This window comes from Fusarium falciforme, chromosome 3, assembly GCF_026873545.1.
Source record: "Fusarium falciforme chromosome 3, complete sequence".
Lineage (NCBI taxonomy): Eukaryota > Fungi > Ascomycota > Sordariomycetes > Hypocreales > Nectriaceae > Fusarium > Fusarium falciforme.
This window is the reverse complement of record NC_070546.1, coordinates 4,287,813-4,315,112: the sequence shown is the minus strand read 5'-3', so window position 1 is coordinate 4,315,112 and position 27,300 is coordinate 4,287,813. Positions and strand designations below refer to the sequence as shown.

At 51.1% G+C, this 27,300-nt stretch overlaps 13 protein-coding genes across 13 annotated transcripts; 9 read left to right on the top strand and 4 right to left on the bottom strand.

Moving 5' to 3' along the window:
* Nucleotides 1-1,780: 1,780 nt before the first annotated feature.
* NCS54_00456900 (MFS domain-containing protein) lies at nt 1,781-3,825 on the top strand (the record flags this gene model as incomplete). The annotated part of the gene is made up of 6 exons (XM_053150099.1): nt 1,781-1,938; nt 1,986-2,151; nt 2,199-2,294; nt 2,340-3,043; nt 3,094-3,420; nt 3,468-3,825. 6 exons carry the CDS (start codon nt 1,781-1,783, stop codon nt 3,823-3,825), a joined length of 1,809 nt encoding a protein of 602 aa, XP_053006074.1.
* Nucleotides 3,826-4,175: 350 nt separating this feature from the next.
* On the bottom strand, nt 4,176-4,661 carry NCS54_00456800 (Hypothetical protein; the record flags this gene model as incomplete). The annotated part of the gene is made up of 1 exon (XM_053150098.1): nt 4,176-4,661. The coding sequence occupies one exon, from the start codon at nt 4,659-4,661 to the stop codon at nt 4,176-4,178; it is 486 nt and encodes a 161-aa protein (XP_053006073.1).
* An 846-nt stretch (nt 4,662-5,507) lies between these two features.
* Nucleotides 5,508-5,861, top strand: NCS54_00456700 (Protein kinase domain-containing protein; the record flags this gene model as incomplete). The annotated part of the gene is made up of 1 exon (XM_053150097.1): nt 5,508-5,861. The coding sequence occupies one exon, from the start codon at nt 5,508-5,510 to the stop codon at nt 5,859-5,861; it is 354 nt and encodes a 117-aa protein (XP_053006072.1).
* A 41-nt stretch (nt 5,862-5,902) lies between these two features.
* NCS54_00456600 (Protein kinase domain-containing protein) lies at nt 5,903-6,502 on the top strand (the record flags this gene model as incomplete). Its single annotated transcript, XM_053150096.1, has 2 exons — nt 5,903-6,244; nt 6,314-6,502. 2 exons carry the CDS (start codon nt 5,903-5,905, stop codon nt 6,500-6,502), a joined length of 531 nt encoding a protein of 176 aa, XP_053006071.1.
* Nucleotides 6,503-6,688: 186 nt separating this feature from the next.
* On the bottom strand, nt 6,689-8,437 carry NCS54_00456500 (Pyruvate decarboxylase; the record flags this gene model as incomplete). The annotated part of the gene is made up of 1 exon (XM_053150095.1): nt 6,689-8,437. Exon 1 carries the CDS (start codon nt 8,417-8,419, stop codon nt 6,689-6,691), a length of 1,731 nt encoding a protein of 576 aa, XP_053006070.1. The 5' UTR covers nt 8,420-8,437.
* A 348-nt stretch (nt 8,438-8,785) lies between these two features.
* NCS54_00456400 (Aminotran-1-2 domain-containing protein) lies at nt 8,786-10,333 on the top strand (the record flags this gene model as incomplete). The annotated part of the gene is made up of 1 exon (XM_053150094.1): nt 8,786-10,333. The coding sequence occupies one exon, from the start codon at nt 8,786-8,788 to the stop codon at nt 10,331-10,333; it is 1,548 nt and encodes a 515-aa protein (XP_053006069.1).
* A 144-nt stretch (nt 10,334-10,477) lies between these two features.
* NCS54_00456300 (Hypothetical protein) lies at nt 10,478-12,442 on the bottom strand (the record flags this gene model as incomplete). The annotated part of the gene is made up of 6 exons (XM_053150093.1): nt 10,478-10,810; nt 10,854-11,188; nt 11,238-11,658; nt 11,709-12,074; nt 12,119-12,354; nt 12,403-12,442. 6 exons carry the CDS (start codon nt 12,440-12,442, stop codon nt 10,478-10,480), a joined length of 1,731 nt encoding a protein of 576 aa, XP_053006068.1.
* A 669-nt stretch (nt 12,443-13,111) lies between these two features.
* Nucleotides 13,112-14,349, top strand: NCS54_00456200 (DAO domain-containing protein; the record flags this gene model as incomplete). Its single annotated transcript, XM_053150092.1, has 4 exons — nt 13,112-13,137; nt 13,191-13,322; nt 13,375-13,472; nt 13,517-14,349. The coding sequence occupies 4 exons, from the start codon at nt 13,112-13,114 to the stop codon at nt 14,347-14,349; spliced, it is 1,089 nt and encodes a 362-aa protein (XP_053006067.1).
* A 1,586-nt stretch (nt 14,350-15,935) lies between these two features.
* NCS54_00456100 (Hypothetical protein) lies at nt 15,936-17,118 on the top strand (the record flags this gene model as incomplete). The annotated part of the gene is made up of 3 exons (XM_053150091.1): nt 15,936-16,306; nt 16,361-16,649; nt 16,696-17,118. The coding sequence occupies 3 exons, from the start codon at nt 15,936-15,938 to the stop codon at nt 17,116-17,118; spliced, it is 1,083 nt and encodes a 360-aa protein (XP_053006066.1).
* Nucleotides 17,119-17,599: 481 nt separating this feature from the next.
* NCS54_00456000 (Non-specific serine/threonine protein kinase) lies at nt 17,600-18,066 on the bottom strand (the record flags this gene model as incomplete). Its single annotated transcript, XM_053150090.1, has 2 exons — nt 17,600-17,898; nt 17,943-18,066. 2 exons carry the CDS (start codon nt 18,064-18,066, stop codon nt 17,600-17,602), a joined length of 423 nt encoding a protein of 140 aa, XP_053006065.1.
* Nucleotides 18,067-19,109: 1,043 nt separating this feature from the next.
* NCS54_00455900 (HET and ankyrin domain protein) lies at nt 19,110-21,085 on the top strand (the record flags this gene model as incomplete). The annotated part of the gene is made up of 3 exons (XM_053150089.1): nt 19,110-20,428; nt 20,485-20,756; nt 20,817-21,085. 3 exons carry the CDS (start codon nt 19,110-19,112, stop codon nt 21,083-21,085), a joined length of 1,860 nt encoding a protein of 619 aa, XP_053006064.1.
* A 2,062-nt stretch (nt 21,086-23,147) lies between these two features.
* Nucleotides 23,148-24,539, top strand: NCS54_00455800 (Hypothetical protein; the record flags this gene model as incomplete). The annotated part of the gene is made up of 6 exons (XM_053150088.1): nt 23,148-23,198; nt 23,247-23,279; nt 23,349-23,782; nt 23,843-23,980; nt 24,032-24,457; nt 24,506-24,539. The coding sequence occupies 6 exons, from the start codon at nt 23,148-23,150 to the stop codon at nt 24,537-24,539; spliced, it is 1,116 nt and encodes a 371-aa protein (XP_053006063.1).
* Nucleotides 24,540-25,110: 571 nt separating this feature from the next.
* Nucleotides 25,111-27,197, top strand: NCS54_00455700 (HET domain-containing protein; the record flags this gene model as incomplete). The annotated part of the gene is made up of 2 exons (XM_053150087.1): nt 25,111-25,489; nt 25,537-27,197. The coding sequence occupies 2 exons, from the start codon at nt 25,111-25,113 to the stop codon at nt 27,195-27,197; spliced, it is 2,040 nt and encodes a 679-aa protein (XP_053006062.1).
* Nucleotides 27,198-27,300: the final 103 nt, after the last annotated feature.

Genomic DNA, 27,300 nt, shown 5'->3' with positions numbered 1-27,300 from the left:
TGAAGTGGAGGAAGACGGTTCAATTGCCACGTCGGCAACATACATACAACCCCCGAAAGCTTAAAGCATCATCCGGAGTTCAGCGACATACCGAGTTTGTTTTGTCTATAGAATTATTCTGTAAAAAATATTTAATAGAGGTTTTAAGATGCTGGCAAACATCCCCATACCAAGAATGACGGAGCCCAAAGGTGGGAATGCCCGACTTTAAAAAGACCACCCCTTCACATGACCCCCCGGACGGGATCGGAGCCAATGAGACGATTATTATCCTGTAATATGACAAGGTCTAAAATGAGAACAAAGTGCGGAACTTTTTCTAGCTTGCCAAGTCCAAGTCCAAGTCCAAGCGTTACCCACGCAAGAGAGGGGGGGGCTATTCCGAGTGGCGCCACGGTAACGGTCAATATGCATGAACCTCAAATGTCTCCCTCGTCTAGCAAGCGAAAAATGTCTTCTTTTTTGTGGCGCTTTTAACCTCTAGAACGATGGGTCAGCCCTGTAAGACCTCCATTATCAAATCCCGAACCTTGGCCGGTGCGCTTTTTACGTATCCACGGAGGTAATGGCCCGGGTTGCCTCTCATCAGGTCGTCTACGATCGGGGACACGGAGGAAGAGTCTTTGTCCGGAACTAGGATATTCCCGTACTACCGAGTTTCCGGATGATCAGCATTGAGCGTCTGACATTTGTCTTTCCAAGACGATGGATGAATTTGCGCGGCCGCTCCTTGGCGTATAACAGAGGTCGTCTGATGCGATTGATAAACTGCGCTGATAATCTACCGCGTGGCAAGCGAGTCAGATCAAGTGGTCTTATGTTTCCGCCAAGTTCTCGGCGGCGCCACCAAGACATTTTCTTACGCACACAATATCAATAACATGAGCCGGCGAGTTGAAAGAAAGCTGAGCTACCCCCAGTCAAGTCTTGTTCCAGCAGACTGGTAACAGCTGGGACTTACACTACCGGGTGATTCCATCCGCAGTGACCATGTGCTCCAATGTGTCTCGTGTCAAAAAAGAACAGCCGAGATCGCGCCGTTGAGCTGCATCGTGAAAGGCATCTCGAAAGCCGCCATGACCCGACGACAGTGGGGTGAAAAACACCAAGCTCTCTCATCTCCCGGGTCTGTCATAGGTGGACTCTTCAACCTCCAGGTCTGAACCAGCAGGACGGGTTCGTTGCCAGGATCTAAACCTCCAAAGACCTCCCACGCCAAGCTCCCAGATCTGACCGTTTGCATGTGGGCATTAAAAAATGTCGCGTGTTCAGGGTTCCCTCGTCCGTGAAGCTATTCCCAACGTGGAGAAGACAGGCAGGGACAGGGTGAGGCCTTTTCCCTTGGATCACGGTTAGATCACGGTTAGATCACGGTTTTTCAGGTGTCCATCACGGTTAATGCCAAGGAGAAATCGGGTCAGCCCACAGTGGAACCCACGCCGCGTGTTTTGAAAGCCTGGTCGATCCTTGCGTCAAGCAGCCAGTTAGGTGGTGATCTGATAAGATTAGATGGCTCCATAGAAGGTACAGAACCCCACGCTCAGAGTTTTACTTCGCAGTGGCATGACATGTGAGTGAGCCCGATCTCGGTTGGTCGCTGCACCGGGATGTGGGCTAGGCGGAAATGCCTCCGCTGTTGACGACGAGGGTCCGAGACACGAGCAGAATATAAACTTGAGCTGTTGGCCCCGTAGCGTTGCATTGGAAGGATCTGATTGTGAACCACAGCAAGGATAACAACTCAATTTCTGGCTTCTTCCTGTCCTTCAAATCTTCAGCAATGGCTGCAGATACTGCGTCTAATCCTCGAAGCTCGGCCGATCTCGAGGCGGCCAAAAAAGAAGAGGGTGTTACTACTGAGGAGCGCCATGTCCCGACCAATACGGATATTCTGGCTGAGACGTGGTCTCGGAGGGCCTTGATCATCGCCTTTACGGGGTGAGTTTTGGACAAAATTCTGTCTTGAATTATACTGACAACAACAGTCTATTTGCTACGACCTTCATCACCTCGTTCCTCAAGTATGCGACCAAGGTGTATGATGCCTACGCCACGTCCGAGTTCAAGAAGCACTCTGCTTTGACCACGGCCAATGTCGTCGGTACTATCATCGGTCTCGTCACATACCCCATCATGGCCAAGTTCTCCAATGCAAGTTACTCAAACCAAAACTACAATTCGTCATCTAACAATTCCAGGTCTTTGGTCGTGCTGAGGGTCTCACCTTTTCCATCCTCTTCCTCGTCCTCTCGCAGGTCATGTACGCTGCTTGCCAGAACATTGCCACGTACATTGTAAGCTTCCCTCTCACCTTTTCAAAACACCACTAATGAATACAGGCTGGAGGCATCTTCGAGTCTATCGGTGACACTGGATACGTCATCATGCAACAAGTCTTCATCGCCGACACAACCAGCCTGATCAACCGAGGTTTCTGGACATCGCTTCCCGAATCCGTCGCCTCTATCCCTACTCTGTACCTTGGATCTATTGTTGCCGATAGCGTTCTCAAGCACTCGACTTGGCGATGGGGATACGGAATGTGGGCTGTTATCCTCCCCTTCTGCGCTGCGCCTCTCATCATCACTCTCTATATCCTTCAGCGCAAGGCCCGCAAGAATGGTTACCGCCGTGAAGGTGCTTGGGATGCTGCCGATAAGTCTCAGCCTCTTGGCAAGCGTCTCGTCAACCTCTTCTGGGTCGATCTCGATATCCTCGGTGCTGTCCTTCTCGTCGTTGGTCTCGGTCTCACCCTGATTCCCCTCTCCCTCACCGGCGCCAAACGAAGCGATCGATGGGACCAGGGCGGATACATTGCCATGCTGGTTATCGGAGTCGTTATCGTCGCCGTCTTTTTCGTCTGGGACGCCAAGTTCGCCAAGGAACCCTTCGTGCCTTTCCGCATGATCAAGGAGCGAACCGTCATTGCGGCCTGCGTCCTGTCCATGCTCGACTTCTTCCACTACTCTTGCTTCACCATCTTCTTCCCTAGCTATCTCCAGGTTGCTGGTGGATTCAGCCCAGGCCACTCCACCCGTATCGAGTATGCCCTCCAATACCCCTTTTCAAGATAGTTATGCTGACCATTTACAGTAATGCCCTCCGTGTTGCCTTCCAGATCGCTTCCGTCCTCGTCGGTGTCCTCATGAAGTACAGCAAGCGCACTCAGATCTTTATCTTTATCGGAGTTCCTCTCGTTGTTCTCGGCCAGGGTCTCCAGATCTACTTTGTCAACCAGAACGGAGGAAGTGCCAACGAAGCCTCCTTCATCACCGCCAAGACCCTCGTTGGTGTCGGCCGTGCGTTCTATCAGACTGCCGCTCAGGTCTCCATTCAGGCTCTCGTCGCTAAGCGGGATGTTCCTGTTGTCACTGGCGTTTACTACGCCTCTATGAACCTTGGTGGTGCCATCGGTACTAGGTAAGTTTCCTCTGCATACGTACTAAGAGCGATGCTAACTCCCCCAGTGTGAGCGGTGCGATCTGGAACAACATGCTCCCCAAGAAGCTCGTCAAGTACCTCCCCGAGAACGCCAAGGCCAAGGCCATGCCCATCTACAAGTCCATCGTCGCCGCCCAAAAGTTCGCCAAGGGAACCCCCGTCCGCGCCGCCATCGACAAGTCATATTGCGAGACCCAGCAACTCCTTGCCATTGCCGCCACAGCCGCCCTCGCGCCCATGCTCATCGTCATGTTCTTTCTCAAGACTATCGATCTTACCAAGGTGGATGATGCCAAGCTTGATGAGAATAAGTCGACTGATGGAGAGGTTGAGCCGCCAATGGAGAAGAACGTCCAGCAGACTATCAGGGCTGAGGCACATTGATATCCGGGAACTGGATAAGACACAAAGAGCTGAAGGTTTCTATTCTCCTGTACTGGATAAATAATAGTTGTACATAATCTAGTTTCTACTAAATGTAGAGAACATCTGAGCTCACTGAGTGAGCAACCAACAAATAGCGTCAGGGTATTGCTGTTCTTGTGACAATTTGAGGAACCCAACACCCTATCATCGATATGAGAGCTCTCCGTTACATAATGACCCAACTTGCAAACCCAACCACAGCGTAACACTGGCTGGGTCTCTAAGAGAAGGTGCTGGCTCCCGACATCAACCAGTGACGTCGATCAACATCGATACCATTTCTCCTCGCGCTTCCCAGTCAAAACTATTCAGGGAGACTCCTTTCCCCTTTCCAGCTCTCTGAGCTCTTTTTCTGCGTCGTGGACTTGCTGCCAATCATACCAGCCCCATTGCCGCTGATCATCCGTCTCTCGCAGCTCATCCCAAAAATGAACCTTGCTGCCAAAATGCTTCTTCGCAATCTTGTACACGCTTCTGATGTACGGCTCAGCAGGGGCAGTCAGGCGCCCACTGACCTTTGAGCTGAAGCGGAGAAAATAGTCGCATCGCTCGGGGTTGCTGGGCATATGCGGACACTCGCCGACCATGAAACAAATGTTGACTTTGTCGAAGTGATCGGGATGATCAGAATCTGTTGGCATCTCTAGTACTTTGCCGTCATCCCGTCTTCCTCTTAGATCATATGTGTCCTTGTAGATGTCTATAATCTCATCGAGGAATCGTTGGTAGGCCTCCTTGTTCTCAGGAGTCACCTCGAGCCGAGGGTAAATATCAAAACCACAGTCGAAGCCCATCGTGAGGGTAGAGAAGTTGTGATGATGTTTGGGCGGGGTTGTGACGGCATTGTCTGCGTAATATGCCCTCGCACGCGTGGTCGGCCTCCCAGCGCACACGTGATTTGGGCCGCAGTGCCTGATTGAAGTGACCTGGGCTTGCAGATGCTGTCTGGTTAGATGCATGGTTTAGCAGTACCCGATAAGCTGCTCTATCTCGCGCGGAGAGTGCCAATGTGTAGCCCGCCGGATAGCGAGGCAGGGTTCATGAGCAAATGGCAATCACTGTAACATCAAAATACTCTGCGCTCGTGTCCTATGACCCTCTAGTTAAACTATCTACTCCTTCTTTGGGGCCCTAGATAATTCTACAAAGCCTCTTGGGATAACCATCACGATTAAAATAGTCTCCGTGTATAGTCTAGCTCCATAGAATATGAAGAGCATATTAACTAGCTCACTGAGTGAGCCATTCAGAACGGCAACACATGAGTATAACTGTTGATCTGCGCCCCTGCTTTGAGTCCACTCGACCCAACACAACCTGTGACCGATAACAGTATTAATCATGGCACCTGGGCCAAAGGATCGTTTGCTTTGATTGATCATGCGGACGTGCCTCGTCCGCTTCGTGGCTGTATCCTATTTCTAGACATCTGAGAGTTCCAAGCGCATGTAATGCAAACTGGGAGTTGAATACCAATCATTGGCAATCATGCACAATGTGCTGTACCCATTCTAGTCTGAATCCACTCCCCCGCTTCCGGCGCTGAGGCACAATGGTCCGTCATCAACACAACTATGCCCTCTACGGAAGACGTTTAAGGCAGCTTGAGTACTGGTATCTCTGAAATTTGTGGCAATGCGATGTCGCTGTCGCAGACACCGCTAGAATGGAGCGTGGTTGGATTCTACTCCAGCACCAGAAACACCAACTCGGAGCTGACGGTTATTTGCAATGGCAAACGCTTTGTCCTGCGTTTGGTCGCCGACAACTTGTCCGAATCACCCAAGCTGAAAGAGCGTTACCTCTTCTTCCTGCGAGTCGCTGAAGAATTTGAGCTGGATGGTTTCACTGTCGAAGACCTCTGGGACTGGGCTGCTGAGCCGCTGTTCCCCTTTTCTGGGAATTACCCCTCCAGACAAGACGCATCAATCGACCCTCGACGACTTTTTCAACCCCGAAACTTTTGTCTATACCTTGCGAGCAGTCTCCGATAATCTAGTGCCGGAAAAAATGCGAAAACCAAAACTAAGAATCCATGTTTGGCATTCTTCTCCCTGACGAACTCTGCACGCCGTGGACTTCTTTCAAACCGTCCGAAATCCGAGTCTGCGAGGAGAAGGTCATTGGGCCTCCTAACCACGCACCACGCAAAGTTCTCCCGAAGGACGACACCATCGCATTCTTGAAGCTCATGCATCGCGGCGACAAGCAGTGCCTCAAGGCCGAGCTGGATACCTACAACAAGATCGACAAGGCACGGCTTGACAGTACGACCAGGGTCTCACGCCTTCATGGTCTGGTGCGGGATGACAGCGGCGCAATTCTTGGCCTTTTGCTCATCTATATCGACTGCAAAAATCTGACGTTGTCTTGCGCTGTGAAGCCCGAGATGTCGACAGCCCTGTGCGAGAAATGGGCAGCCCAGCTTCGGGACATCATCACCTAGCTGCACAATGCTGGGGTCGTCTGGGGAGATGCTAAGCCGGACAACGTGTTGATCGATAGCAGCCAGGATGCTTGGGTTGTCGACTTTGGTGGCGGGTACACAGAGGAATGGGTGCCCAAGACGTTGGCTGGCACGACAGAGGGTGATCTGGTTGCTCTTGAGAAGATAGTGGAGTTCATTAGCACGTGAGATAGGAATCTCAACCTACAGCGGATTGAATGCATAAAGAGGCCACTGTGTTAGTATTGGGATATGATGTTATGAAGTATTGGTATTGTGTTCTTTGTTATAGTTAGAGCCCGGACCTTTCTGGGATAACTGTGCCAATAGAGAGAGAATGCATAAATATAGTCTATATTCGGGACTTGCTCCTACCTAGTTCAAGACTCCCTTACCATTCCTTTGTGCCTCCATATAATTCCACAATGGTCCCTTGGGACAATCCTCCCGATCCAAAAAGATCTCCACCATCCTAAGTTCTTTGCCTTTTGTCAACCCCTCGTGCTTTAGCACCTCCTTCAGCTCACGCCAAGTCTTTGCTGAACCAGTATAGGTTGTCTCCTTGGCTCCAAAGAAGGATGGCGCTTGGAGATATCGCCACGGCGTGACGTCGTTGTACTCTTGATTCCGCCCGTGAATGCATCTCTCAATAGTGTAGCCGTCGTTATTGATCAGGAAGACGACGACGTTGAGATGATGCCGAACCATGGTTGCGAGTTCTTGGACTGTCATCTGGAAACTTCCATCGCCGATGACTAGGATGGTCTTTGCTGACGACAAACCATGGTATTTGGAAGCCTCGATAAGCTCTTTCTGTGCGAGGGCAGCTCCTTGGGCACCGGGAAGCATGTAACCGATAGAAAGCCAAGTCACGGGCGTAAAAACTCTCGTGTGCTTAGGAATGGCCATCTCTCGAACGCCAAAGCCAGCAGTACCAGTCTCGCCGAGGATGATATCTCCAGGCTCAATGACGTTTGCCAGAGACTTCCACAGCTTGTCCTGAGCGAGAATCTCATCTGTCGGCTTATCCGGAATAGGGAGGAGGATGTCGCGAGGCAGCTGAGGATAGGGAGTGTAGGATGGCACTTGCTTGGGATCCAGCTCGCGCACTAGGCGAGAGACGATATTTTTGGAAGACACATCTCTGAATAGTCGAGTGCCAATCTGTACTCCATTGATTGTAAACAAGATTGCGGCGTCTTCTTTTGGAATGGTGGTGTAATTGCTGCTGTTGGTGTTGCTGAAATGCGGACCAAAGAAGAGGACCAAGTCTGAGCTCTGGTAAAAGTCCTGAACGGTTTGATCGTCGAAACACCCCTTGTATATTCCGTGGAAGTTGTCCAGCGTCTCATCTGTAAGACCCTTGCCGAAAGGCATTGACCATGTCGGCCACTTGGTGTTCTTGATGAGAGCCTGAACGTCCTCGCAGATTCTAAGCGGCCTGGTCTCGCCATCGACGACGATAAGAGGCTGCTTTGCGCTGTAAATTCTGTTCATGACCTTGCGAAGGACCTCGTCTTCATCCTCGTTGGGCTGCGCTTCTGGGAGGACGATTGGAGACCGTAGCCTCTCTGCGGACAGTGGCTTAGCAACCATATCCACGGGGACTTCGATGTAGACGGGCCGGCTTTGTAGCAGACACTGCCTGAGTGCCTCGTCAATCTGCTCTGCGCTTGTCCGAGGGTCGTTTAAGCACGCCTGATACACTGTGACGTGCGCATGCATAGCTGCGAAGCGGCGATATTCACCATCGTTGAAGGTATGATGAATCAGCCGACGAGATTGCTGAGCGTCCCGGACTGGAATGCCAACGATATGAACGACTGGAGCAAATTCTGCGTATGCCCCGGCGATGGCATTGATTGCAGATAGCTCGCCGACACCAAAGGTTGTGACGATGGCTCCGAGACCTTTGATTCTGGCATAGCCATCAGCGGCATAGGCGGCGTTGAGCTCATTGGCATTTCCGACCCATCGCAGGCCTGAAGGCTGGACATAGTCAAGGAGAGTGAGGTTGTAATCTCCCGGGACTCCGTGGAGGGAATCGACGCCCAATTGGCGTAGACGAGTAAAGAGGTATTCCGCAAGCTTAATAGATGAAGACATGATAGCGGATGGGAGAGTTGAGGATGGAGTGAAGTGTGAGTGTGAGAGCAGGGGTCATTACAGTGGTGCATGCGTGTTTAAGTAGGATGAAAGATGGGGTCGAAGTGTGATCAAGACAAACCCGATAGCCGATGTCCATCTCTACGCCGAGGCTTGTTTTCTCCGACCCTGACACTCCGGTCCCACTTTCTCTCCGACACTCCGACGCCGGGTCCGGCGCCTAGACCCCGTGATAAGAGACCAATACTCCGTGGGGATATAAATTTAGTAATGGCGGTATTGCTTCCCTTGTTTTCTTCTCATCAATCTGAGTATACCCATTGAACTCTGTCTTCTTTCTCTGCTCCTCACCAAGTACCCGTCACCATGTTGCGCAAGAAGCTTGCCCAGATTGAACAAAACCGGGCATCCTCTGATCCCCTTCCAAAAGTCACCGCGCCCTATGCATCATCAACCTTTTACAAACTCAAGAATGTCGAAGACAAGCCCAAGGCCAAAAGATGGGATGACCGCTTCAGCGTTGACAGCCGGAACCAAATCATCTCACCCCTGAAGCTGGCATCCAGGACCTTCAACCATCCTGACATGATCAGTCTGGGAGTTGCTCGACCTTCTGCCGAGTACTTCCCCTGGGAATCTATGGATCTTTTCTGCCCCGATAGCTCATCACCTGGCGCCAAGAGCCCTCTTGAGTCAGGTGTCCGGATGGGCTGTGCCAAGGGCGAAGATGACTATGACCTCGGTATCGCCATGAACTATGGCTACTCTTCAGGATCTCCCCAGCTCCTCCGATACCTCACCGAACACACTGAACTATTACACAACCCCCCTTACCAAGACTGGGAGACCGTCCTCAGCTGCGGCACTACCTCTGCCATGGAGATTGCATTTCGCATCTTCACCAACCCTGGCGACACTGTCCTTATGGACGGGTACATGTACTCAGGTACTATTACTGCTGCTCAGGCCCAGGGACTGAAGATCTTGGGCATCGAGATGGATGACCAAGGCATCATACCCAAGGATCTGGACCGCAAGCTGGAGACCTGGGACTCGAAGAAAGGACGGAAGCCTTTTGTTCTATACACGATCCCAAGTGGACAGAACCCAACAAGCACAACACAGGGTCTGGAGCGGCGCAAAGAGATTTACCAGCTTGCCGAAAAGCACAATCTCTTCATCCTAGAAGACGACCCTTACTTCTATTTCCAGATGGGAAAGCACACCGCCGATGCGCCTCCCACAGATCTGGACGACTACATCAAAAGCCTACCAGTATCTTATCTGTCTCTCGATATCTCTGGCCGCGTTCTGAGGATGGACACAACTTCTAAGATCCTGGCACCCGGGTTGCGCTGTGGATGGGTGACGGGAAGTTCCCAAGTCATTGAAAAGTTCATATGTTACTCAGAAGTCGGCGTCGTCTGCCCAAGTGGCCCTTCGCAGGTAATGGCATACAAACTCTTGGATGTGACTTGGGGGCACGAAGGGTTTATCCGGTGGCTCATGAACTTGTCTGCCGAATATCGTCGACGCCGAGATGTGCTAGTAGCAGCTTGCGAGAAACATCTTCCTTCTGAATACTGCGTGTGGCAGGTTCCAGAAGTTGGCATGTTTTTATGGATTGACCTCGACTTGTCTAAGAGCAACCCAACGATACATCAAGTCAATGGATCCGCGCCATGGCAGAAGTACCTCGAGGTTGAAGGAGATATTTTCTCCCGGGCACAAGAGAATGGAGTGCTCGTTAGCAGGGCCAGTTGGTTCATACCCGACGTCAAGGATTTAAAGCAGGTTAGCTTCCGCTTGACATTTGCCGCGGCGAAGGAAGATACGTTGGACCGAGCGATGGAGCGATTTGGTTGTGCTGTTCGATCATATTTTGAAAAGGGACAGCAAAATGGGCATGCGTGATATAGCACGGCCGGCATAGCAGGTCATGAAAAAGAAAAATGGCATGGGTAGGATACTCCTAAATTGCACGACATGGGAGTTATACTCCAATAATATTCTATGATTTTGACCACATTTATGAGACCAGGTGCTTTGACTGAAAAACTAGAGCTTTGCCAGCTCTTTCTTGCCCACTGGAACAGCCTGAGACCTCAACACTCGCCGTAAGATCTTCCCGCTCGGAGATTTGGGAATAAGTTCCAGAAACCTGATGCCGCCCTTCAACCACTTGTGTCTCGCCTTGTGACTCTCAACATGTTCATGAATGGACTTTTCGACTTCTTCCGTCGATAGGTGACTGGCTTCCTTGCTCTTCACCACAAATGCCAACGGTACTTCGCCTGCTCTGTCGTCATGGATCCCAATAACGGCGCAGTCAGAAACATGGGGGTGGTCGAGGAGATGGGCCTCAAGCTCAGCTGGAGCTACTTGATGACCCTAAGAGAGTTAGACACGCTTTCAAGGGGTCATTTGAGCTTACCTTGACTTTGATAAGCTCCTTGATCCGATCCACAACCACAAAAAGCTCAAAGCCGGCAGGAGATTTCCGTACAAGCACTTCGTCGCCTGTTCTGAGCCAGCGCCCGTCTTTGTCCCACACAAACGTCTCGGCGTTTGCTTTTGCGTTGTTCAAGTATCCTAGAGTCACATTGGGTGATTGCACGTAAAGCTCGCCTGGTGTCTCATGCTCAGTCACTTCTTTGCCATATTGATCGAGGATCTTGGCCTTGACACCAGGTAGCAGCGAACCGGAAGACCCCATCAGCGAGTCTGTTTCGCTGCTGTGTAAAACTGATGGCGAAGCCTCCGTCAGGCCTAGCGTGCACTGTCAGATTTGTCCAGAATCATCTCATGGAGCACATACCATAGCCTTGGCTGATTTTCCACTTGGGGAAGAGTTCCAACATCTTGTGGCTCGCCTCACTGCCCAATGGAGCAGCTCCCGAGAAAGCGAGACGAACACTACTAAGATCGTACTTATTGCACTTGTCGTGGTTGCTTAGAAGCTGAACAAGTATGGGCGGCACAACGTATAGCACCTCGATTTTGAATCGCTGGATAGCTGCCAGCAGTTGATCCAGCTGAAATTTCTGAAGAACAATGACCTCATCTCCTCGATAGTGCGCGACGTGGGCTACGACTACGAGGCCGTAAATGTGGCTGAAAGGGAGCACGCCAAGAGAGACCTGGGTGTTTAAAACACCGTCTCGATGGTCCCCCTGTTCAAACGTGTGGATCATAAGAATGCATGCAATCACATTGTAGTGAGAAATCATGACGGCTTTCTATTGTACGTTAGACAGCTAGGCAGAAGGAATATTAGAAAATTACGCACCGGAAGTCCAGATGTGCCGCTCGAGTAAGACAAATAGGCTACTTGTCTCTTGCCTTGTCCTGGGATCCATTTCTGAACAGGCACAGGCGGCAAGGCCTTTCCTTCAGAGATCAAATCCTCAATAGTCTTCACTTTACTGGGTGCTGAAACTCCAGGTACTGGAAGAAGGAAAACGTTCTTCTCGGGAATCCCGACGGCTCGCGCTGCTTTCAGCGCATTGTCGAGTAATGGAACACAGGTGAATAGTGCCTTGGCACCAGAAGAACGCAGCTGATGTTCAAGTTCGGAAATCGAGTGAGCAGCACTTGCAGGAGTAACTATGCCATCGAGACGGTGGACAGCGTGGGTGACGGGTATGTAGTCAATCTGCCTCATTAGAAGATATGCGATGGCTTGGTGCGCAGACTTACGGTGTTTAAAGAGTAGATGGCCACGACTCTGTCCCATTCTGTTCCTTCGAGGGGATCAAGATGGGTATTCTTGGCAAGGGCTCGGGCGAGATACTCGACACGCTCAGCAACATCTGCAGCATTGCGAGATTGACCGGTTACACCGCATGTGTAAGGGCTCTTGGAAGTCGCAAAGGATCTCCTCCCATATGCTTCGCTATTGACGAATTCATCAACGGTGATAGAGTCTGGGATTTCTACCCATTGTTAGCATCAGTATTTTGAGGACCCGTTTGCTCACGAACCTGGAAGAGGGGGGACCCAAGGCGGCGGATGAAAGACCATGATGGCTTCGCAGGTCTTTAACGATTGAGGGCAAAGCTGCAAGGTTTAGCTAAGCCGGAGGAATTCTGCGACTGGTTTTCACGCCGCTTTATTCCAAGTTTTAGAGCAACGGAAGACGCGGAATAATAAAGCGGCTGAGGGGGTTGCCTCGGCAGGCTGGGTCAGCTCCTCGGCAGTCGTCGATCTCGGGTTTAAATCCCGGCAAAGCCAATCAGGCCTCGATAGATTGATGTTATCATTGCTCAGGGCATAATCCGGGGTAGCTATTTGCGGGGTTTTGGGGGGGGGGTCATTGGGTTTGACCGAGAATTGTCGGTGAGGACATTAACCGTTCATCGTTGGGTGAAACAATCTTGTAGCTACAGGTTTCACCTTGGTTCTGAATAGAGACATAATGAGTAGTTATACATACCCTTACAAGGATGCTTCAAATGGAGGAAAGCCTTCCCGACTGGATCTCTGGTAGCGAGATCGGAGAAATGACCCTCCGGTCGCGCAAACAACACGGATCCGATGGTATCCGCTTCCCCTCTCTTTAAAAGGCAACAACTTGGCGATTTACTCGTCACCAAGATACCGAAACTCGAACACCTGGAAATATTATTCGGAACTATTGACAAAAAGCTCATAAAGAGAAATCCAAACCCGACTCTTCAATCTCAATTCAACATGTCTCAAGACATTGTAGTTGTAGGGTGGGACCCTCCTCCAATCTCAAGAAAACAACCCGTTTCTGACTCACTTTAAGTGCCGGTGTGAGCGGCTTGACAACCGCCCTTCTACTCTCCAAGGCCAACAAAGTCACCGTCGTTGCAAAGCACATGCCCGGCGACTATGACATTGAGTACACCTCACCATGGGCTGGTGCCAACTTCTTGCCGTGAGTGCTATCACCAGATGACCAGGACAGTGAGAGCTACCTAGTTGAGTAGGATGGCGAGCAAGGAAAACTCGCGGTGGGAAAGCAGAACCTGGCCAGAGCTGAAAAGACTGGCCGAGGACGTCCCGGAAGCTGGTATTCACTTTCAGAGTCAGTGACCTTTTCCCGCCCGTCAGCCCAATGTCTCACCACAGCTGCTGCAGAGGCCCGAATGTTCAGACGAGACAAGGACATGAAGGGTTCTGTCCATCCTACCGATCATCTCCTTGACCGTGATCCTTGGTGCAAGACTCTGTTTCCCGACTTTCGGGAACTCAAGGCGGACGAGCTGCCTCAAGGGTATCAATCCGGCAGTGAGTTCACTAGCGTTTGTATCAACACTGCCACATACCTCCAGTGGCTCCTGGGTCAATGTTTGAAAAACGGTGTGACCGTCAAGAGGGCCGTTCTCTCAGACATCAGCGAGGCCAAGACAATGAGCCGCACTGGTTCCCTGGCGTCTATTGTCGTCAACGCCACAGGCCTGGGCTCCCTCAAGCTCGGCGGCGTGAACGACACCAAGCTCACACCTGCAAGAGGCCAGATAGTATTGGTTCGCAACGAAGGCCCCATCATGCTTGGAGTATCTGGCACAGATGATGGGTCTACCGAGGACATGTATGTGATGCAAAGAGCAGGCGGTGGAGGCACCATCCTTGGAGGAACCTACGACATTGGCAATTGGAACGCCAACCCAGATCCCAACATTGCGCTGCGCATCATGAAGCGCGTTGTCAATGTATTCCCCAGCATTGCCGGTGGAAAGGGGATTGAGGGTCTGGACGTGATCCGACATGGTGTGGGTTTGCGACCACTGCGAAAAGATGGAGTTAGGATTGAGAGCGAGAAACTTGACGACTCGACCTGGCTTGTTCACAACTATGGCCATGCTGGATGGGGATATCAAGCATCCTACGGGTGCGCGGAGAGAGTTGTGGAGTTGGTAGACGAGATCAAGCAGCGCAGCGTGCGAGGATCTAAGCTGTGAGTAATGGCATTAGATAGCATTTTTACTATACTAGATAATTCTCATGCATCTAGAGTTGTGGCAGACTCAATTAACTCCAAGCTAAATCCTCAATCTTGGGCTCATTCTTCTCACTGACAGACTCTGCTCCTTTGTTGGTGGGTATACTCCCCGTCTTCGGCCAACAACTGAACTCTATTCCCCTCTTTGTCCACTCTCGCTCGCAGTTTCCGGCTTTGATAAGAAACGACCTTGTAATTGCGCCCTTGCGCCCTATTGCTTGTAATAGCGGGCCGGTTTGGTGCGGTTATTGGCGCCATTGAGGGCAGGACAGGAAAGTCTACCCGAATTAGTGTTGGTGTCTCGGGTCTGGGGTCACACGGAGTACAGGCCCACATTATCATGGTGACTTCACTGACAAACGGTTGTGCGTATTCTCCGCTCCGAACACCCCGTGCGTCTTCTCTCCGCTCCATTGACACTGCTCTCCGATACCCAGCCCTTCTCCGAGTTCGAAACATGGCTTCCAGGCAACCTGCGTGTGATCCCTGTAGAAGGGCCAAGCTTGCATGCGACCACACTCGGCCGGTTTGCTCCCGTTGTCGGAGCCAACAAAAGCAGGGGTTATGCACATACAGAGTGTCCCCCTTCAAGAGAAAACGTGCAAGTGATTCCTCACCGCGGCCCCAAGAAAGTCGCTCCTCCCGGTATATTGCACCATTATCTCACTGAGCTCAGAGTAGATGCTGAAAAGTGTGTGCCCAGCCGTCGTGTCTCTCAAGATGCCACCCCCACTCGTACCAGTTCTCAACCCCCGGTCACCAACAAGACCTACCTGTATCCCAACCCGGGGCATATCGGACGTTCAAGTCATGTCGCCATCTTCAACCAAATATTTCCTGACCAGGCAGACGGATCTCCAACTGCTGCAACAGGGCATAGTGGTTCCCCGAATTCCGTAAGCCCTGAGGGTCCCTCCTTGGATGATAACCCTTTGGCTAGAAAAGGAGCCGGGCTATTAAAACAACTCCTAGAATCGTATAGTCTATCGTCTATGGAGAGGTTCGTCTCCTTCTGGATTGAAAAAGGGGTAAACCTGCCTCTTGCAGAACCCTTTGTGGCCCTCTGCGCCCAAATATCCAACTACTCCTGTCTATCAACCTTCGAGGGTCCAGATTGGCACCTTAGAATGGCCCAAAAGATGTTAGCCAACACAACCCGGCCCTTGGAGTATGACGGCAACACAAGTTTCTCTGAATATGTTGCTCAGTTCACAGGGGAAAATACACGCTGGGAGACTTTAGGCCTCTTCTTAAGCGCGGTTCTTCGGGCTTTGATCGAGATTCCTTTCTTTCCTACTCTGTATACTACAGAGGCCAGTCAGCGCGATCTGAAAGACAAGTTACTGGCCTTGGTCGGTTGCTCCCTAGATGTCTGCCTCTCCCTGGACTGCTTAAACGACCTGCAGCATGTGATCCAGTACGAAAACACGATTACTTACACATACACAAGCGGAGATCAAAGTCAGCGAAGCTATCAGTTTCTCTTGGACCTTTCAATACTAACAGTTCCAAGGCTTTTTCTTATATCGAAGGCTCGGGGACGTCATGGCGTCCGTCTTTGCACTCGGATATCACGAAGATTTGGACGCCAAGTCTGACACACCTCAGTTTCTCATTCAACTACGCAAAGCCGCGTTTGCACGAATCTACTCAGCAGACAAGAATGGATCGCTTTTTCTTGGTCGACCGCCGCGTCTGAGTAAGAGATTCTCTTGTTTCCAACTTCCTGACAGCCGCCTGCCTCTGGATTGTACTACAGCGACGCTTGAGCCGATTGGTACTCGTGAATGGGAGCCAGAGTCGGTTATGAACTACAGAGCGGAGACTAGGTGGTCGGCTTTGTGTGCCTTTGTGAAAGAAGAGGTGATGGAGCTTATGTTTGACAACAATCGCACTGACTGCCGGCAGAAGATCAGGTGAGTCGATACACACATGTTGACGCTGAAAGCATAACTAACCAGATCCAACAGAGCCTTACAGGAAATGGCAGACTCGCAATGGAACGCTCTGCCACCGCACTTCCGCCTAAGCACCAGCATCAAACAACACAGCGACGTTCCGTTTGAACGCGACTTTGTGGCCAGCACACGTCTTAACTACTTGCACACAACGTTTCTTATCCGCCGCCTGGCGCTGGATCGTCTATCTGAGCCGGCGGCGCCTCTTATTGAAGTTTCGATCGAGATGCTCAAGCTTGCTGTCGAGGTTATGGTTCTACGGGAGGAACTGTCAAATTCGGGTACTAGGCTCACCTGGAAGGTTTGTCAGACAGCCCAAGAGTTCAACTTGAGCTAACATGTCGTAGATTGCTCACTATGGATTGCCTGCTGCTGGTATAATCATAATGGCGATGCTTAACCAGCACCACACACCACAGTGCCTACGAATTTCCAGGTCCAGGGTTCTCCAGGACCTCGCAGTTCTCGTGGCCGAAGTTGAGAGAGGCACGGTGGTCAAGGCAGAAGACCCCAATTACGCCATTCTATCAAAAGCCACGCAAACTATCCAGCGATTTCTCGACTTTATCCACAGTGAGCAAGCCATAGAGGCAGCCCCGCCGCAGTTATCGGAGCAGCTGCATCCTGACGCTCCGTGGGGGCAGCAGTTGGGGCAAGATTTGGAGTCTGAGTTTTCATTCTGGCAGGGCATTGCAGACCATCCATCCTTGTACAGTCAGTATCTTTTGCCGTCAAATGAACTACCTGGGGAGCCCCCCAACATGCCTTAGCCAGAAGAACCTTAGGAGCAGCTGAATGGCATCATCCCAACCATCGCATCCATACCGACACAAGAGCTTTGCAGGTATACAGAGGCTAGGGGATGATGTCTGTCAACATTATTGCAGTCGTTCCGGCGATGGGCCGAGATAGCCATTGGAACTACCGAAATCTATTGCTTGAGGGGCTCAAATACCATAGGTTGTGGACTATGGGTTCCAAACTCAAGAGTGGTACGGGTTTGTTGAAAATGGACTCATGAATGAGATCATCGACGGGGTTGTTGGTTAACTAGCTCTCACTCATGAGAGGCTGAGGATAAACCCCACAAAGATGTACACAAGATCATGGCGATTAGCAAAGAGAGACGGGACATGGCAGCCCAGTGTCTCTCAGTCAATATTGTCCAAGCCGCGTAGCGTAAAGACATATTCCCAATACTCTGGGTACCACCCCGCGTACTCCTAATCCAGAAGAGCAACATTACGACCATCACGCACCAGGATGTTGCGTGCGGCGATATCGCCGTGTGTGAATACGATGGGGCTCTCGACGGCAAGCTGGGTCGTGATCTGGTGCCAAATACATGGACTGAGCCTTCAACCGCTTCGGCGGCTTCACAAGCCAGTCATGGAACTCGGCTATAGTGGCAAAGGGGCCTCCTGAGCGTGTCATAATGCTGGGGACAACGACACCGTGACCGTCAAGCCGGCCGAGGTAGATGCCGCCCAGGGCGCGTATCTGCAAGATGTATCCCCCAAGCTGAGCCAAGATGCCAAGATGCCAGAGCGCTGGTCATCTGTGAGCCCCGGCCACGCCTATTTCAGCGTCTCACCCTCAACGTATTCCATAGTAATGCGGTCCCAGTCACTGCTGGTGACCTCGGGGACCGGGATGGTGGTGTACGTCTTGACAAAACGTAGAGCTACGGCCTCGTTGGGGTGGTCATTAAAGCCCATACCATGAGGGCTTGTACTGTATTTGGTGACATGGCTGCCGTGGCGCACAACATAGCCATCTAGAATGTGGTGTATCACGTCGCCTTTGGGGTACGGAGCAGGCTGCCTTGGGGGGGCGAGTCGTTGTAAAGGGCCTGTGTGCGATCCTCGTTCCTCATTTCCTTGAGGTGGTCTAGTCCTTTGGTCTTTTGAGTACTGTAGCTTCCATGGCTCGGCAGAGGAGGTAGCGGCGGAGGGGGCATCTTCGTTTGGTCTCGATGCCGGTCGGGACGTGTTCCCTGACCTTGCTCCTGCGGCATTCCGTTCAGTCTTGTCCGTTTAACCAAGGATTATAAAAACAGCGATGCGCTAAGCCTAGCTCGGAAGGCCGCGATACTGAGATAGTGCATGTTATATACGAGTAACCTTGCTGCTTAAGTTGAAGATAGGATGCTAAACACTTGGATAAATTGGCCTTCAAGCAGGCCTGTCACACAGAATGTGGGCTGAGAACTGTAAATAGCCTAGCGCGCCTGGCCCTATGAGGTTAGTCTCATTGCTGTCCAATCTTGCCCAATTTGCCTAACCTCACCCTACTACGCAGTACCTTACTTAACCGTGTCCACTCATTCATCGAACCGGCCTGTCCCAGGTTTCTCCCTCCCTGGCTTGTCACGTTGCTCAGCACTGCCGACGACAAGCGCGCAGAGTTCATCGAACAGCCTAGCAAACAGCCTCCCCCCTGTTCTGCTTGTGTTGCCACTATATCCCCCTTCCCGATACCATCAGCAGCATTACGCAGAATGCGTCTCCTTCATACAACTGAACACAAGGTCAAAGAAGTAAAGACCACGACTCAATTTGCAATACTTTCGCACACATGGGAGAAAGACGAAATCACGTTTCAGGATATCGAAAAGCCTGGGGCGGAAAAAAAAGAGGGATACAACAAACTAAGAAACGCGTGCTCTGTTGCCGCGGCCGACGGGTTCGACTATATATGGATTGATACTTGCTGTATTGATAAGACAAGCAGTGCGGAGCTGTCTGAGGCGATCAATTCCATGTACCGCTGGTACCAAGAAGCCGAAATATGTTACGCATATCTTGCCGATGTGCCGTCTCGCGAGTTTTCGCAGAGCCGATGGTTTACTAGAGGATGGACCCTCCAGGAGCTTATCGCTCCCTCGACAGTCATCTTCTTCGACAAGGAATGGGAAGTGATAGGAACAAAGTCTGAGCTGGCAAGGCTTATATCCGACCGAACGCAAATATCCATCGGTATCCTTTCAGGAGGCGACATTTGGAGCGCGAGCGTCGCGCAGAGGATGTCATGGGTTTCAAAGAGAAAGACGACGAGAATTGAAGATTTGGCATACTGTCTAATGGGTATATTTGACATCCACATGCCCATGATATATGGAGAAGGTGAAAGAGCTTTCATCAGACTCCAGGAGCAGATTATGAAGACCTCGGACGATTTCAGCCTCTTTGCCTGGAGATCGACAGAAAACCACGGCGGGCTTCTAGCAACTTCCCCGGCTGCATTTGACACGTCGCACAGCATCGTCCGTTTAGGTCGCTCCGATACCTTCAGCAGCCCCATATCCGTTGACAATCAAGGTGTCCACCTGAAGCTCAGATTTATTCCTCAGTCGGATTCCCCGACCTTGGGTCTCGCAGTCCTCAATTGTACGCTGATTGGAAGAGCGGAAACTCCAATCGCAATCTACCTCGAAACCACGGATCCGACGAAGCAATACTTCAGGAGGGTTCAGAGTGAGAGATTGCACCTACTGGATCAGCATGATTCTAGCTGGCCTGAGATAGCCATCTGCGTTCAACAACCTCATGAGACTCCCATGGGGAGATCAAGGGAAGTGACAAGTTTTAGACAGAGACGGACAGGAACAACACCCCTGCTATATGCAGCCAAAAGAGGGCACAAATCCACGGTGACGGATTTGCTAAACTGGAGCGACGTGGAACCCAATTCAATGGACGAGACTGGGCGAACGGCATTATGGGTGGCGGCAGAGAACGGGCATGAGGAGGTGGTCACGGTGCTACGAGATCGAATCGATGTCAAGGCCGACTTAAAGGATGCGAATGGACGGATGCCACTATGGATAGCGGCATCCAACGGACATGAGCAGGTAGTGAGGGCGCTACTGGATCGAATCGACGTTGAAGCCGACTCAAAGGACGCTGACGGATGGACGCCATTAGCGATAGCGGCATCCAAGGGGCACGAAGCGATTGTCAAGATGATGGAGCAAAGAGGGCAGGCCTCGCAAACTCTCGCATGCCCATTCTCGAAGCATTACCCTCACAAGAAGTGGCCTCGGTGCCAGAGAGGCTGGGAATCGGTTCACCGGATTAGGCAAGTCCACCTCCTATTGCTGTCCATTCCTCCAATCACCAAGCTAACATCATCAGGAAACATATCTACAGAGCCCACGCTCTAAGAATCCACTGCGATAGGTGCTTTAAGGAGTTCAAAGAAGAAACGGACCTTGAGCAACATCGCCACGAAGCCATACCTTGCCAAGTCATCGATGCTCCTAACGATAGGATTTGCATTAAGGAAGATATCATTAGGAAACTCCGGTCAAGAAAACGTGTGCGAAACGTCTCGACAGAGGAACGGTGGAAGCAGATGTATGCAATCATCTTCCCCGATGTCAACGACAAGGACATACCCACACCCTGTAAGCCCCCCCAACTATCTCCCTGACGTAAACATAGGCAACAAGCTAATATTAGTATAGACTACCACCTACATATCACTGACATCACTGACGAAATGCGAGCCCAACATCGGAGCTTCTTACGACGAGAGGTCCCTGATAGAGTTATCCGCGAGTTAGCCGCGATGTTAAATGAGATGCCAGAGTTTCGGGATGATTTGCGTTGCTCAGAGGGGCAGCTTTCAGAAATTATACATCGATCGGTTTGGGACACTTTCGATACTATCTTCCCCAGTCCCCCGCAGCCTACGGCGCCCCCAGAAGCACCTCACGACGATATGTCAGACTGAAACAGATACTAGCTTTAACATACAAGCCTATTATTATCAGGGGCGAGGTTAGGGGTAGGGTTAGGAAGGAAACTGCGAGTCCTAGTGATATTCTTAGGGCGAAAACCCCCTCTTTTTCATCTGGTCACCATTCTGGGTGTCTTTTACGTGTTTAAATAGTGTGTCGTCAAGGTTTCCAACGTAGTAAACCGTAACCTAATTGGTTTATGTTGGCAGTTGAAACGGGGCGTAAGGTACTGAGCGTAGCGGAGATGATTAACAAAGTCAAGCTCGGCAGGAAATGTTAATCGCTTATAGAAAAAGGCGCATTATAGTTCATGATCAGTCCGAACATAGGGAAAGGTCAACCTTGTATACGTAGTGTATTAGACGCTGCCTGTCGTATTTAGGGGAAGATAAAAAAATGGCCTCCCTTGTTTGCTAATCCTAGATGGAGAACTTTCCCGCATCACCTAGGTCTTATGCTTGACGCGACTAGGATGTTCCCCTTGTTACGTCTCGTCACCGAGACAGTTCATCATTCCGGCCATAATACCCCTGACGAGCTTTTGCGGCGTGGCCTTTAATCGGCCGCTCTTAAGAAAGAAGAACGAAAATCTCTAAATAAAAGATACGTGGGAAGTAGCTTCTTCGTTATGGATCCATTCAGGGATGAAAAGTCTGCTCTGAACATGCATCTTCAAGTGGCCCATGTGTCAGCGTGACGAAATCTATATTCCGCAACATGAAAAGAAGGGGCATTGCCTCTAACTCATCGCAGCCGCACGAACAATAACTGTGTATTATTAATACGTCGACTACTTACAAATCAATTGGGATATTAATACTTGGCATATAGCCAAAGGCATGTCGGTTCTTGGGGCTCTCTGCGCGGCTTGTATTGCTGGCACCTTGATCCTGTACGTGTGGGGTCACAAGCTCAGGGAAAATAGCAGGTTTGCAGCGTAGGACTTGAGTGTGTCATGCTGTTCCTACTATCAAATCAAGCCGTTCAACAATAGCTGCTTTCTAAACATAAAGTCGCGTGTTCAAGCCTCAACTGCGGGCTAGACTGGATGTTGTGGAGAGGTTGGTGTCTGAAAGCAGTCCATCGACACCAGGAGAGGATGAGGCAGCGAACAGTATAAGTGCAATGGGCTACCCACTCAACGATTGGATTAGCATTGAATCGAATGTGGGATACCGAATAGATAAACAAGAATGTAGATCGTGCTAATTGTGAGCAATACAAGAGTCACCCATGGCTGAGGCTGTCACGACCTTCAATCCCAATGTTCCATGTTCCATCTGAGAGGGACATCCTCACGGATAAGTTTGTCGAGCTATATAGACGGTGAGGTGTTTAACTTCAAGTGAGGCCTCTAATGCTAATGACACTACAGATGGGGCCCAGGGAAGAACAACTGGGGCGTAATTGCCACTGGCAATTTAGGACTCAGTCATTCCATCGCCAGAACACAAATATCTCCGATCACCAAGGGCAAGGAGCCATTCAGTCAAAGTTGAAAAATACACTCAAGACTGCATCGGTTGGACTCAAATGTTGATGACGCCGACTGGAAAGTCCCGTTCTACCCTAATCCACGTACTTCTGACACGCCATGTATCATGTTGTAATTGCGGTCGAGAACAATATCTACAGCATGGCGCACGAGAACTCGCCACCGGGACTCATGGGGTCAATCATCTTACCGGGCAACCACTACAAGATAGCTCGGATGGCATCACAAATTCAATTCTGTGTAATTATGTAACCGCAACCCTCTTTCAACTAGCATTACCGTGATTGATTTCCTACTATAGCTCCCACTTCGTTTTAACGAGTCCCCAACGGGAAAAGAACCCCGCCAACCCCGAGTGGTTCCCTGTCGTATGATATGTCGGGTTCGCTTGGCCACCTGCATCTTGGCCTGTTGGTTTGACTGTGCAGGACAACAAATCTTTGAACAGGGGGTCTGAACTCTCTTAAAACCGAGCTGTGCCCCAGAAGAAAGAAAGAGGGGTAACTGTCTTTTGACATTCCACACATTGCGCGATTAAGAGAGGAAGCTCTGTTTGAACCATGTGTAACACAACCGTCAACCCGGAGCCCATCATTGAGCCTGACGACGAGGTTTGTAGCTCATATTAGTCATGTAGAGCATTGACCAACTTGTTACAGGTGGGCGATGATCTCGAGTCTTCGCTCGGCACGGTACGGATTCCAACTTGTCCCTCTTTTCCCGTTGAGAGAGCCCGTGGTCTGATATGGTTCATCAAATAGGACTTTGCTTCGTCATCGTCAAGTCTAAGGAGCTCTATCCTTAGCTATCGACAGGAAAATGGGAGAACCTACCACCAATACAAAGACGGCAGTAAGGCTACCTTCGCTGTTGACCTCATCGACTGGGTTCTGATTCGCCGTCTAGAATACAACATGCCTAACGACGATCTTGAGTGTGAGAGACTAGGTGATTTCCAACCGCCCTCCAGATTCGTAATGCGCAAACACTTATTGAAGCCAGATTTGCAACATCATCTGTTCATCCTCACCCTAGATGGCCGACTGGGCCTAGCACCACCCAACGACCCCGACTCCAAAGTCAAGCGGGTCCTTGATGTTGGTACGGGCACAGGAATCTGGGCCGTGGACTTTGGCGATGAGCATCCCGAAGCTCAGGTCATTGGCGTTGACCTCTCCCCGATTCAACCCAGCTTGTATGGTTGAATTTTATAACTGTTGCCCTGGTATCACGGACGAAGCTGACAGATTCGTAGCGTCCCTCCAAATGTCGAGTTCTTCGTCGACGATATTGAAGAGCCGTGGTCGTTCTCTCAGCCTTTTGACTACATCCATAGTAGGATGATGACCTTCAGCATCAAGAGTTGGCCAGAATACATTCGCAAAATCTACGAGTAAGCCCTTGGCGCAGCCACCACCGTGAACACCCTCTCTGAGTCAGCTAGCAACCTCGCCCCCGGCGGCTACGTCGAGCTCGTGGAGATCGACCTCAAGAACAAATCCGACGACGGCACTCTCACGGAGCACCATGAGCTCTCGCGGCTCGTCAGGCTCCTGGACGAGGCGTCCATAAAGATCGGCCGCAGGTTCCAGGACAATAGGAAGAACAAGGATATTCTGCGGGACACGGGCTTTGTGGACATTGTCGAGACTACCTTCAAGTGGCCGAGTGGGCCTTGGCCGCGGGAGAAGAAGTACAAGGAGCTCGGCCAGTGGAGCAACGCCAACATGGATGCGTACCAGGGCCTTGAGGCGCTTGTCATGGCTGCATTTACTAGGGTGCTTGGGTGGACCCATGAGGAGGTGATTGTCCATCTCGCAACGGTCAGGAAGGAGTTAGCTGATAAGAGGATTCATACATATTGGTCGATGTAAGTGTTGCATGACTTGAATAGCTTTATACTTGCTAACTGGTTTAGATACTCGACTTATGGGAGACGGCCTCTTGAATAACCTGGAATAGTAGGGCCTTGATGAGATCTTTTCAGAGAGAGAGTATGATGCCGTTGAAGTATTATTCCGGCACCCTCTTCTAGGTATACGATAGTTACATTACTAGTATCTGCAATGACAAGTTCGTGAGAGACCGTCAGCCACGCGATAGTTACATCCCGGTTTCTTGCCTTGGGGTGGGGACATTAATACATCGGCCAGAGAGTACCAATTTGACAGGAAATTTTGGCCTGTGATGGCCTCGTAAATCGGTGGAATAGATAAAGACTTTGTTGACATAAAAATCCCGCACCTGCTAGTCTGATATTGAGGGGAAGGCTTCCCAGGATGGCCCCCTCGCTGCAGTATAACAGGGATCTCCACCTTGAGTTGGCCAAGAGTCAATGTGGCTCGCTTACTGTTTGCGGATTCGTTATGCTACTGGTCGGGTAACCTGACGATGATTGGGTCAACTGCTTTCAGCTCTTCACCTCGACGGCCTGATGGCACTCTCTTGCCTATAAACTCTCACTCGGGACTGCTCCCATCTCTTGATACATTCCTACAAGCATCACTCCCGCTAGCAGCCACAATGATGGAGCCCACGGCCGGGGAGCCCATGAAGCTAGAAGAAGACCCAGCCTCGCAACAGTATGAGCTGAAGCTTTACGACCAGCGGTGCGAGGCGGGAGTCGTACAGCATTGCAACCTCTGCCGCAACATCACCCGCAGACGATTTCCGTACACATTAAACGCAGAAAACAGTCTTTTCCAGGCCTCAGCTCGAGAATGCAGCGTGTGCGCTGCTGTATGCGACAGCTTGGCAGGGATCCGTTCAAGCTTGCAGCTGCAGTGGAACTCGCTGAACTTCCGCTTCAATGCCTGCAGCAAAACACCGAGATTCTTTGCTTCACAGGTGACACTCAATGACACATATCGATGTGCTCAGTTTCAGATCTTTACTGAGCTCAGTGAGTCCCTCCGCGGCTTATGTTTGACTGTGGCCTAACATTTCTAGGTCAGCCAGGCCCTGAGCCCATCATCGGCGCCGCAAGGAGCATTGCGGCCGAGTCCAATTCAAGCCAATGCTTTGATCTCATACGGCATTGGATCTCAGAGTGTGCTCAGCACTCAGCGTGTGCTCCCCCATCCTCCTCCTCCAGACTGCCGACCCGCCTTCTCGACCTGCGGGCTGGTGAGCATGGCCATGTTAAGTTGTACGAGACACACGGAGGAGAGGCAGATTTGTACGTCGCCCTGAGTCATTGCTGGGGCCCCAAAGGCCTTCCAGCTGCAGCTAAGACAATAAACGCGACCAAGGACGACCGCATGCAAGGAATTCGAATCGAAGCCTTACCCAAGTCTTTCCGAGACGCTATCGCTATCTGCCATGAGCTCGGAATACGGTACCTGTGGATTGACTCACTGTGCATCATCCAACAGGACAAGGATGACTGGGAGAAGGAGTGCTCCCGCATGAGAGATGTTTACAGAAACTCATACTTGACGATATCCGTGGCTCACTCCCGTGACAGTTCCGAAGGGTGTTTCTCAACACGTCCCAGTAAGTATCTGTCCACAAAGGTCGGCTCCATCAGCCACCAGGGCCAGGCCTACGATATCATGGCAAGGGAGAGCATCATGCACTACGAAATAGCGGGATCGGACAGTAAAAATTCGGATTTCCCTCTCTTTTCACGGGCATGGACGTTTCAAGAGCGGCTGCTCTCTCAGCGCGTGGTCCACTACGGCGAGACAGAGCTGATCTGGGAGTGCAATACCTTGTGCGACTGCGAGTGCGCTGCTTCTCGGGAGTTTCTGGCCCCTTGGGACTGGGAGAAGAGCCCCAAAGTCAGGTTTGCCAACATGATGAACCAACCAAGACATGGGCCAGAATTTCGCCGTGACTGGGCCGCCCTGATGCGGCGTTTCTCCCTCATGCAGCTCAGTTTCGACGCCGATCGCCTTCCATCCCTCTCTGGCCTTGCCCAGAATCTAGAGTGCAGCGACACGGGGAGATACCTTGCTGGCCTGTGGGAGAGGGAGCTGCCCTGGATGGTAGGGTGGATGAGCATGGGCAAAGACGCGTGCCGCCCATCCTCAACCCCAAAGCCCCCAAGGTGGTCTTGGACCTCGGTCGAGAACATTTGGGTTTCCTGGAACTACACCGCTGATCTGAGCAGCCACGGCGAATGGATCACTGTGTGGCCAAATGGTAGGGACCTGGCAGAGCACAACGATGCATTCAGGATAGTCCGATGTACAGTCAAGAGCAAGGGCTATACCCCTCTCGGAGAACATGACGCGTTTGGGCGAGTCTCCTCTGGCACACTTATCATCTCCGGACAACTCGTCTCTGCGGTACTGAGGGATGACTTCTTTTGCGAGCGGAACACGATCAAGCAACGTTTGAGCCCGGATGTGCGAGGGGAACCAGGTCTCTATATCGCAAGACGACCGGTCTACTGCCTCATGATCGGCGCCATGAGCACCGAGAGCTCCAAGTATCCCGGCTTGGTCACTGTTTTCTCCCTGATTCTGAGACTTCGAGAAGGGGACGTTGAGAGGAGACGTACCTATGAGCGGATTGGACTCATGAGCCAGAACAATCACTTTTCTTGGAAGGAGACGCCTGCCTGGTGGGAGGATGCTGAGAGCGCTGTGGTGGAGATTACCTAGTGATATATAATTGCCGCCGCTCATGAACAGTAAGGGATTCAAATGTCAAGCTTGCCTATCATCCTTGAGTTCTGTCCTAACCTCTATGGCATGCTCGAGCTAC